The sequence below is a fragment of the Budorcas taxicolor genome, chromosome 19 (assembly GCF_023091745.1).
Source record: "Budorcas taxicolor isolate Tak-1 chromosome 19, Takin1.1, whole genome shotgun sequence".
Lineage (NCBI taxonomy): Eukaryota > Metazoa > Chordata > Mammalia > Artiodactyla > Bovidae > Budorcas > Budorcas taxicolor.
In genome coordinates, this window is record NC_068928.1 from 41,173,179 (window position 1) to 41,184,451 (window position 11,273).

General features: G+C 46.9%; 2 protein-coding genes across 2 annotated transcripts; both read right to left on the reverse strand.

Annotated features, from left to right (window-relative positions):
* Positions 1–226: 226 nt before the first annotated feature.
* On the reverse strand, positions 227–1,213 carry KRTAP29-1 (keratin associated like protein 29-1). Its single transcript, XM_052658909.1, has one exon. The coding sequence runs from the start codon at positions 1,211–1,213 to the stop codon at positions 227–229; it is 987 nt and encodes a 328-aa protein (XP_052514869.1).
* Positions 1,214–7,937: 6,724 nt separating this feature from the next.
* Positions 7,938–10,193, reverse strand: LOC128065661 (keratin-associated protein 16-1). Its single transcript, XM_052658897.1, has 2 exons — positions 9,789–10,193; positions 7,938–9,068 (listed from the first exon to the last, which is right to left on the reverse strand). Exons 1-2 carry the CDS (start codon positions 10,191–10,193, stop codon positions 7,938–7,940), a joined length of 1,536 nt encoding a protein of 511 aa, XP_052514857.1.
* Positions 10,194–11,273: the final 1,080 nt, after the last annotated feature.

Here is an 11,273-nt window from a genome sequence, read left to right on the forward strand (position 1 = left end):
AGCACCTGCAGGGAATGTGGGACTGGACTCAGAGAAAAGGTAGCAAGCAGGCAGCGTTTGTGCTCACCCGGAGTCAGGCACCACGGCTATGCACTTGTAGAAAGCAGCAGACGTCAGAGGAGGTGCTCCCTCAATGAAATGTTGCCTTGCAAAAGCTGGACTCATAACTGGGTTGGCAGGAAGTCGGCAAGTAGATGCCAGATTTACAGAGACTTGGGGTAGTTGGTCAGAAGCAACTGGAGCCACCACTGGCTGGCCTGCCGAAACCCATCACACAGCAAGCTGGCTGGCAGGAAGGGGATTTGCAGCCACTTTGATTGCAGAAAGTGGGTTCACCACTAGTTGGTTGGCCAGAAATCACGGTGCCACAGGAAGCTGGTTTGCAAGAGTTGTTTACAGAACAAGGGGGCTGTCTGTTAGCCTCTGGCTGGCAGATGAAGGATGTGCATGGTGCTGGTTGGTAGTGAAGTGTCTGGCAAGGGAAGGTCACACAGCATGCAGGACTGCAAGACCTGAACACACAAGCAGACAGCTGGCAGGGAACTGGTATACAGGGAATCGTTTGGCAAGGCTTCAAAATGTAGCAGATCGGTTGGTAATAAAATGATTTGTAGGGCTGATCTTCACCACGAATGGGCTGACATGAACCCGCATGGCAGCAAGTTGGCTGGCACAGACTAGCCGCACAGACATTTGGTAGGCAAGAAGTTTCAGGACAGGAAGTGACTTCAGGGCAGGCTGGCTGACAGGACCCAGCATCACAGCAGACTGATTGGTCACAAGCTGCCTGGCACAACTCAGATGTGTAGACACTTTCCTGGCAGGAGCTTTGTTGGCAGGGGCCGGCTTCACAGCACTTTACTGAACTGCTGGTAGATTCCAAACAGGAGGGCTGGCATGAGCTAACTGGACCAGGAGACTGACTGGTGCCAGTTTCACAGCAGGCCGTGTAGGAGCAAATGGGTTGGCAAACAAAACCGACACGAGAAGTTGCTGGAAGGCAGGGTGGTTGGCAAGAAGCAGGTTCACAGCCACTTGGGGCACTGCCACATGGCTGACAGTTTTCTTGGCATGTAACCAGTTGCCATGTTCTGCTCCGACAGGAACTAGGCAAACAGATACCATGTTGGAAACTGCCACCACTGGAGCATATGGAGGTGGTGGGCACAGCTGGGATGGCAGTGGCATTTCCAAGGCAACAGCTGTCCCCCATGGTGCCAGTGCTAACCTTCTCAGGAGGCTGCAACCTCAGTATACCTGAGTTTGAAAAACATCTAATACATAAGGGCTTTTATAGTCCTTTGCTAGGGGTGTTGGCACAATAGAGCATCTTTCCTTGTTATTGTTTCCACCCATTTGCATATAGACATCTGATTAGCAGGCTTCAGGAGCCTGGGAGACATCATTCCCCGTTTAAGAATTCGTCTGTTCAGAGAAAAACCTCATAATCCAGAAAGAAACATGGACCCCAGTGTTCACTGCAGCACCATTTACAATAGCCAGGTCATGGAAGCAGTCTAAATGTTCATCAATAGAGGAATGGATAGAGAAGATGTACATATATGCAGTGGAATATTGCTCAGCCATGAAAGGAATGAAATTGTGCCACTTGCAGAGACGTAGATGAACTTAGAGACTGTCATTATACAGTGAAGTAAGTCAGAAAGAGAAAAACAAACATTGTATATTAACACATATATGTTGAATCTAGAAAATGGTATGTACTTAGTCGTTCAGTCATGTCTGACACTGTGACTCCATGGACTGTAGCCTGCCAGGCTCCTCTGACCATAGAGATTCTCCAGGCAAGAATACTGGAGTGGGTTGCCATGCCCTCCTCCAGGGAATCTTCCCAACCCAGGGATCAAACCCAGGTCTCCCGCATTGCAGGCAGATTCTTTACCACCTGAGCCACCAGGGAAGGCCAGAAAATGGGATAGGTGAACTTATTTGCAAAGCAGAAACAGAGACACAGACATAGAGAATAACTATATGGATACCAGAGGAGAAAGGAATAGGTGGGATGCATTGAGAGACTGGGATGGATGTATACGCACTGCTACATATAAAATAGATAACTAATGAGAACCTAACTATATAGCACTGGGAACTGTACTCAATGCTCTGTGGTGACCAAATGGGAAAGAAATCCAAGGAAGAGGGGATATATATATATATGTACCTATGGCTGATTTACTTTGCTGTATAGCAGAAACTAACACACCACTGTAAAGCAACTATACTATAATTAAAAAAAAAAAAAAAAGCTCATCTGTTGACTTGGGGAGTTTTCATAGCCGAGTTTGGGTTCCTTGCTGCTGTGTCTGCTCTGAGCTAAGCCTGTCTCTTTTATAGCTTGTTCTCCAGCCTCCTTGAAGCAGGACTCTCCCCAGGTTAACCTCTCATCAAGAGGCCACAGCCCACTCTTCCACCAGGAATGCAGTTCCACACCATTTAGACGATCAGGAAGTGAAGCCCTGACCCAGTTGAGGGATGATAGTGGAGACGGCAAACAGAAAATCAAGGAGTGCCTCCCAAGCGATACTTCAGTGTCTCCACCTCTTTCTAGAATCTTCCTGTTTGGTTTCCTGAAACTTGACTTTACTAGTACCACTAATAATAAGAACACTAGTAATGGCTTCCATTTATAGTGTTGACTGAAAAAAATAAATGCACAACCTAAAAGTTAAGAGTTCTGTTTTATTTGGTGAGCATTCTGAAGACTTCAAACCTGGGACACAGCATCTCAGATAATGCTGAGCAACTATTCCAAAGAGGTGAGGGAGGAGTCGGGATATATAGCAGCTTTTGCAACAAAAGGCCAGATAGTCGGAATGTGAAATCATTATTGTTAATTTAAAAAAAAATCAGACATATCAAGTTAATGAAATTAGAGCTTTTCTGTATATGGGAAGATGCAAAGTCTGGGCTCCTTGAAATCATTCCTCTGAAATGCACCCCAGCTGTCTGGGGCCAGGATCCTGTGTTTTCCTTATCCCGTGTCTCCTCAGGATGCACTGTTAGGGCTGGCCGCAGCATATCAGGGCAGCTGTAACATGGTGGTCTGATGGCTTCACCATCATTTGTTTATTGACATAGCGGGCAATATTTTTCTTTCATAATAGCATGCTTACTATGTACCAAGCTCTTGACTGCATTTTTCATTGAATCTTTGCAGTGATCCTACTTAGCAGATACAATTGTCACCATTATGTTAGAGGTAGCAAAACTAAATCGGAGAGTTTAAATCATGTTCCCAAACTTATGCCAGTAATAAGGGGCAGAAACCCCTAGATTCAAACCTAGGTTGGGCTGATTCCCAACCTTTTCTCTTAACCACCTGTTTAGACCTCCCAACTTTGGAGGTGGAGAGGAAGACTCTAAAACAATGACTGAAGGCTGATCAGCCGTGCTGGTTCAAGCACAGGTGGTCTAGGTCCCATGCTGGGGATCCTCTGCCCACTCCAGTGACTGTAATCATCAGCTAGATCAAACGGGTTTCAGTACGCCCAAAGACAATCTTTCAATCTGTAAATTTAAAACTACAAAATGTTTCATTAAGAAAGATTAAACTCATACTGTGGAGTCAACAGCATGTCAGTTCTGTAAATATGAAACACAATAACTAGAAGTTATATAAGGACATCTCTGCAAAGAGGGTTTTGTGTTAAATCGACCTCATCCAAAAGAGATTCATGAGTGACTTTCCCCTCCTCCTTTGGGCTGGTCCAGGCGCTGCATCACTGACCAACTACAGTATCCCACACTCATCCATGTCCTGCCCTGGTTCACACTGAAGATACAAGATGGAATAGAGATCATGGGTTTGGGGTGCAGATGGGGCTTGTCTTGATTTCTGGCTCTGCTGCAAACTCAGCCTGCTGGACATGTTAGCTCATTACCCATGAGTTCAAAGTACTGAGAGTTAATCAACGGTATGGTTACTGCTCAGGTTATTTTTATTATTATAGTCTGCCTCACAGTTTTCAAAGTACCCATTACAAAATGGCTTCTCTTCATTCTTGCTTGTTTGGGAATGCATGTACACCCATGGTGGGTTCATGTCAATGTATGGCAAAACCAATACAGTATTGTAAAGTAAAATAAAGTAAAAATAAAAATTTTTTTAAGTAAAATAAAATAAAATAAATAATAAAAAAATTTTTAATAAAAATAAATTAAAAGAAAAAAAAAATAAAACAATGAAAAATTTTTCTGAAAAATCCTCACCCTTGTCATAAAAATGTGTTTCGTCAACAATTACTTTTCATGCTGTGGCATCAGTCACTTCTTTTGCCCTCCATCTCATTGCTGCTTATTTTAGCATCTTGCAGACTTCAGAGATCCCTGGCCTATGTTTTATTCCTGAAAGTCTACATCCCAAAACTCTCATCTGTCAAGGGGAACTACTTTTGGTCTTACCAATAGGTCAATCAAAATGAGAACATGAACATATTTGAGAAAGCATGAAATTTTCAACCTGAAAAAGTGTAATACCCTATACCCATATATACCATGTTTACTGTTTCAAAGTAATCCATTTTTCCATCAATTTTTCTCTAATTCTGCTCTTGCCTCCCTTCTTCATAAAGAAACATCTCAATAGGTTCAAAAAAGGGCACAAACTTTCAACCCTAAGATGAATAAGCTCTGAAGATTTAATGGAAAGCATGAAGACTATAGTTGATAACTCTGCATCATATAATAGAAATTAGCCAAAAGAACATAAGTGTTCTCACCGAAAAAAAAAAAAAAAAAGGTAAATATGTAAGGTGATGAATGTGTTAGCTAGATGGGAGGAATCCTTCCACAATATATATGTATATCAAATCACCACAGTGTACACTTTAAATTATCTCAAAATTTTGTCAGTTCTTTCTGAATAAACTGAAGAGAAAAAAAACTCTCGATAGAAACAACTTTGGTTTTGCTATGGTCCAAGGCACTAAAGACATCTATCACAAAGGACTGTTGTGGTCACATCAAGAAATATGCTGATGCATTAAAAACACAAGCTTGGACAGAACTGGATTTTAATCATTATGTTACTTACCAGCTGTGAATATCCTGAATTTTGTGTTTGTCATTTCCTTGTGAATAGATAGATTGAGATAAAATCATATATATAGATATGTAATATATTTTACAGTATATATATTTGTAAATAAATGTATATATATATGTGTGTATACATATATCAGAGAAGGCAATGGCATCCCACTCCAGTACTCTTGCCTGGAAAATCTCATGGACAGCGGAGCCTGGTAGGCTGCAGTCCATGGGGTCGCGAAGAGTCGGACACGACTGAGCGAATTCACTTTCACTTCTCATTTTCATGCATTGGAGAAGGAAATGGCAACCCACTCCATTTTTCTTGCCTGGAGAATCCCAGGGACGGAGGAGCCTGGTGGGCTGCCGTCTATGGGGTCGCACAAAGTCGGACACGACTGAAGCGACTTAGCAGCAGCAGCAGCGGTATACATATATGCATTTGTGGGTATATTGTTATTGAACTTTAAATATACGTATGGCCTCTGCAGGGGCTTCCCAAGTAGCTCAGGTGGTAAAGAATCCACCTGCAATTCAGAAGACCCTGATTTGATTCCAGGGTTGGGAAGTTCCCCTGGAGAAGGGATAGGCTACCCACTCCAGTATTCTTGGGCTTCACTGGTGGCTCAGACAGTAAAGGGTCTGCCTGTGATGTGGGAGACCTGGGTTCGATCCCTGGGTTGGGAAGATCCCTTGGAAGAGGGCATGGCAACCCACTCCAGTACTCTTTCCTGGAGAATCCCCATGGACAGAGGAGCCTGGTGAGCTACAGTCTATGGGGTCGCAAAGAGTTGGACATGACTGAGTGACTAGGCACAGCACACAGCATGGCCTCTGGAGCTTTTTCTATCAATCAACATGGCAGTGCTAAGCTTCACTCATTTTGTTGCCTGCAGCCTTTGTCCAGCTGTTCTCACTACAGCATGATATTCTATTGTGTGAATGAATGTGCCACAATTTTCTTATCTGTGTTAACAGGCATTTGGATTGCTTGTCCTTCATATTCTTCGCCTATAAAATAGGGGAAAGAAATCTTACCTCACAGAATTTCCATGATTTACATGAAACACTGGGTCCATGTTAGGCAGAGAGATTTAAAAATCTGGCCAACTCATCTCTTGACTCTGGAAGGAGATAAAGATAGATTCCAGTGGCTGAATGAGACAGTAACTTGAATACCAAAGTGCAGGATAAGTTTCACTTTTGAGTTTCTCCCTCTGTCCTTGTCTAACCCAATGGCTCTCAAACAGGGGTGATTTTTGCCCCTCCCCTCTGGAGGTGGGCAGTTTTTGCCAATGTCTGGAGCCATTTTCGGTCATCACACTCAGGGGATGCTACTAGCATCTCGTTGGTGAAGCTGGGGATACTGCTTAATATCTTACAATACGAAGAACAGTCCCCACAACAAAGAATTATCCAGCCCAAAATGTAAATGGTACCAAAGTTAGAAGCCCTGAGCTATTTCCTCTTGTAATTAGGATAGCCCAAGCTTCACCTTGAGGACAAGGGATAGACCTTCGACCCATGTACTAAGTACAAGGGGTTTAAAGAGACTACTCTAAATAGACTCTGTCCTTGCAGATTGAAAGACACATATGGAGTCTACATAAAGAGTGTGTCCTATAGAGACTGAGATAACATATCAAAGCTCCTGCACAAGCAATCTAGGTTACTTTCTTTATTGTAAGTATGACCTCGCCACTTGTTTCCATCCTATTGTGGACCCCAAAGCCCTTGGTTTCCCCCTCATTTCCCCTATATCCAAGTCCATGTTTCAGCATTCAGGTCTCCACACCGAGACCAGAGGGACATTCCAAAACCCAGTATTCTTCATGTCACTGCCCTGCATATGATCCCTCAATATCTTCTCATCGGCCCTGCACCAAACTCAGATAACTCTGTTTAGCACACAAGGCTGATGAGGGCAGGCCGCTGTTTACTTGTCTGACCTCAGAGTTCGCTACTCTTCTAAGCACATCTCTGCCCACACTTTGCTTAATGAGTAGTGTGCTTACAAGCTCCATTCATTTGCATATGTTTCCTCTGCCTAGGAAGCTCTTCCTTCCTAGTTTCTAACTGGTTAATTCCTACTTGTGCTAAAAGATTCAGCTTCAGCATTATCTCTCCCAAGAGTAATTCCCTGTTTCTCCCCATGCCCTGCTGAGTTCACAGTACTGTATGCTTGCCTCTACCCCAGGACTTAGCACAGTGGAACGAAGTAATTGCCTCTCTGCCTATCTCCCCATCAGAGAATAAGCTTCCTGAGAGTGGGCTGAAGCTTCTATCTTTTCATTCCCGGAACTCATCTCAGCCCCTGGCACCTAACAGCTATCTAGCAAAGCTTCTTGGATGGCGAGAGGGTAGGATGGATGGATGGACGGATGGATGGACAGACAGATGAATAGATGAATAAAGCTGCTCTCAAAGATGAAGCAAGTCAGCTGATGAGAATATGACATGAACAAGACATAAATGAGAAGAGTCTGTTACTTCAACTTTAACCATGTTTATTGGACAGTTAAATATATTTACGTCATGGAAGAGGTCTCCGAGGAAGAGGAACCCACACAGCAAGGGAGCACATGCATGAGGACAGAAAAATATTTATTCCAGGAAAGAGACTTGAGATGATACAGCAAAGCAGATTTTCTCAGCTCAATGGCAGTAGCAGAAAGGGACCCAGAATGTCCCCATCTCATGACCAGGAGATCGCCATTTGGGCCATTAGGAGACTGACATTTCTGATGAGTTCTTTGAAACATAAGCAAATGGCAAGTGATGATGCAGAAAGAAAAAGATTTTAAGTCAGAATGAGCTTTGGGGAAAGCAGACAAATTTTCTATCTAGCTGGAGGCATGCATTGCAGGAATTGGTTGGCCAGGGCCGGTTCAGCAGTTGGTAGGCTTGGTGGCAGCAGGCTGGCTGACTGCAGCCTCGTGGGTGGTGGGGCTGGTGGGCTTGGCCTCAGTGGGCTGGCAGGGACTGGCCTCTGAGACCTCCGTCTTGCAAGGAGTTGAGTCAGCACAATCCAGTTGGCTGGAAGTGGACTTTTTGCAATCCCGTTTGCAGGAGTCAGCACAAGGCAAGTGGGAGCAGACCGAGCGGTAAGGGACAGAAGTGACGCAGGCTGGACGGCGCAGGATGGAGTAATATGGGCGGTAGCAGGCCGGGCGGTAGGAGATGGATGTCAAATATGGCTGCCTATAGGTGATGGGTCCAGAGCAGATTGGGCGGCAAATCGGGCGGTAGGAGGTTGAAGTAGTACAGGGTTGTTTGCAAGAGCTGGGTATGTAGAAAGTTCGCGAGCAAGTTGGCTGGCAGACAGCAGATGCAGAAGACCCCGGGCGGCCGGAGAGAGGTCGGCAGGACAGAGGCTCACAGGAGATGGACCGACTGCGCTTGACTACATAGCAGGTAGGTTGACATGGCCTGGGCACACAGACACTTGGTAAGCAGGGGCTGGGCTCAGAGCAGATGGGTTGGCAGATGCTGGAGACACAGCAAGAGGGCTCTTGGCAAGTGCTGGAGACACAAGGTGGCTCACAAGGGCTTGAAACACAACAGACCGGACGGACACAGATGGGCTCACAGAGCAGAGAAACACGTGTGGCCGACTGGCAGATGCTGGGCTCTGAGCAAGATGGCTCACAAGAATTGGAGTCGCAGCAGGCAGACTGGCAGCTATTGGCCACAGAGCAGACAGATGGACAGCATCTGACACCGGAGGACACGGGCTGATAGCAACTGGGCTCACAGATCACTGGCTGGCAGTAGCTGGGTTTGCAGAGGATGGGCTGGCAGGAAGAGGGTACGCAGAAGACTCGTTGGCCAGGAGGGACCTCACAGCACACAGGCTGGGCACAGCTGCTCACAGGACAGGCAGGCTCACAGATGGTGGCCTTGTAGCTCACAGGCTGGGCACAGCTGCTCACAGAGCAAGAGGGCTCACAGATGGTAGCCTCACAGCTCACAGGCTGGGCACAGCTGCTCACAGGACAGGCAGGCTCACAGATGGTGGCCTTGTAGCTCACAGGCTGGGCATAGCTGCTCACAGAGCAAGAAGGCTCACAGATGGTTGCCTCACAGCTCACAGGCTGGGCACAGCTGCTCACAGGACAGGTAGGCTCACAGATGGTGGCCTTGTAGCTCACAGGCTGGGCACAGCTGCTCACAGAGCAAGAGGGCTCACAGATGGTAGCCTCACAGCTCACAGGCTGGGCACAGCTGCTCACAGGACAGGCAGGCTCACAGATGGTGGCCTTGTAGCTCACAGGCTGGGCACAGCTGCTCACAGAGCAAGAGGGCTCACAGATGGTAGCCTCACAGCTCACAGGCTGGGCACAGCTGCTCACGGGGCAAGAGGGTTCACAGATGGTCGCCTTGTAGTACACAGGCTGGGCACAGCTGCTCACAGGACAGGCAGGCTCACAGATGGTGGCCTTGTAGCTCACAGGCTGGGCATAGCTGCTCACAGAGCAAGAGGGATCACAGATGGTGGCCTCACAGCACACAGGCTGGGCACAGCTGCTTATGGGACAGGCAGGCTCACAGATGGTGGCCTTGTAGCACACAGGCTGGGCACAGTTGCTCACAGGACAGGCAGGCTCACAGATGGTGGCCTCACAGTACACAGGCTGGGCACAGCTGCTTACAGGACAGGCAGGCTCACAGATGGTGGTCTCATAGCATACAGTCTGGGCACAGCTGATTACGGGACAGGCAGGCTCACAGATGGTGGCCTTGTAGCACACAGGCTGGGCACAGTTGCTCACGGGACAGGCAGGCTCACAGATGGTAGCCTCACAGCTCACAGGCTGGGCACAGTTGCTCACGGGACAGGCAGGCTCACAGATGGTAGCCTCACAGCTCACAGGCTGGGCATGGCTGCTTACGGAACAGGCAGGCTCACAGATGGTGGTCTCACAGCACACAGGCTGGGCACAGCTGCTCGCAGAACAGGAGGGCTCACAGCATTGTGGGTCACAGCTGGATGATCCGCAGCTATCTTGACAAGTCACCAGTTGCCATGTCTGGCTCCGGCAGGAACTGGGCAAGCAAACAGGACCTCTGCAGCTCACCTCAGTGGAGCAAAGGGAGATGGCTGGCACTGAGGGGCATTTCCTAGAACAGCAGTTTCCAGACATGGTGAAGGTGCCTTTGCTCCCTTGCTAGTGCTGAGAGGTTGCTGCCTGACTGGGGCAGCTCTCCAGAGCCCTCACTTTTATATCCCCAACACTGGCACGTGCTGTTTTGAGCCCCTGCATCTTTTCCTCATTGCTGTTTGGGCCAGTTTTCAGAGAAACATCTTATTATGCCACAGTTTGTTGACCTGGAAGCTGTTTACCTACCCATAAAGAAGCTGTTTGTTTATTGACTTGCTAACTTTGGAATCCTTGGAGCTACAGGTCATCTTGGAATAAGCATCATCGCCTCCAAGCTGAATGATCTGCATTTCTGAGCATCATGAACAAAGGAAGAAGAAAGAAACTTATAATTTAACCATCTTCTAGTCCTTTGCACAGGCCCTGGGCAGAACCCAGAGGGTGTCCACATGAATAAGACCTCCTCTCCCACTCTCATGGATCTCACTGTGTGATGGGCAAGCATGCAAGTAAACTCTACAACACAACAATAAACTCAACAATAGACATAAAGGGATTAGCAGAGAGGAGCAGCAGTGAGCTCTGTGGGAGAGGGAATATCTGAGCTGCATTTTAAATGTTGCACTTCACGGTGAAAATCTCACTTAAAACCATCAGAAATCCCATGAGGCAAGGATTCATCTCCATCCCCATCCCCCTGATTATAGGTGAAGGAAAAGAAAGGGAGTTAGAATCAGAAGGTTTGTCACTTGCTAAACATCACACACGGCTTGCCCACTAATCTAAGGCTCCTCTTCTTCCTCTTCACCATCCTGTCTGGACAGACCTTTCTCGGGAGCCTCACCCCACAACGCTGTCCTCCATCCTGTTTTGTGAGCAGCTCTCTCCTAGAACACTGGCTCTCCCTACCCCTGGAAAGCACTTGACCTAGCCTCTCGGCTTCTCCTCCCTCCTTTCCTTCCACCCGCCCCTACCTCAAGCATTCAGTAGACCTCCAGAATCCTTCTTGCCTTTGGTGATTTTAGCAGCTACTAAAACAACCCCTCTGAGATACAAAGAGGAAAGACAAGAGCTCTTTTGAGAAGACATTGTGATCAAAAACAAAGAACACAAATGCTTTCT

Excerpts from the sequence above, each read along its gene's own strand:
- KRTAP29-1 (XM_052658909.1), bottom strand. The coding sequence starts at position 1,213 with ATGGGGGACAGCTGTTGCCTTGGAAATGCCACTGCCATCCCAGCTGTG.
- LOC128065661 (XM_052658897.1), bottom strand. The coding sequence starts at position 10,193 with ATGTCTGGAAACTGCTGTTCTAGGAAATGCCCCTCAGTGCCAGCCATC. Across the intron at positions 9,069-9,788 it reads CCCAGCCTGTGTGCTACAAG|GCCACCATCTGTGAGCCTGC; the intron begins GCCACCATCTGT and ends GTGAGCTACAAG.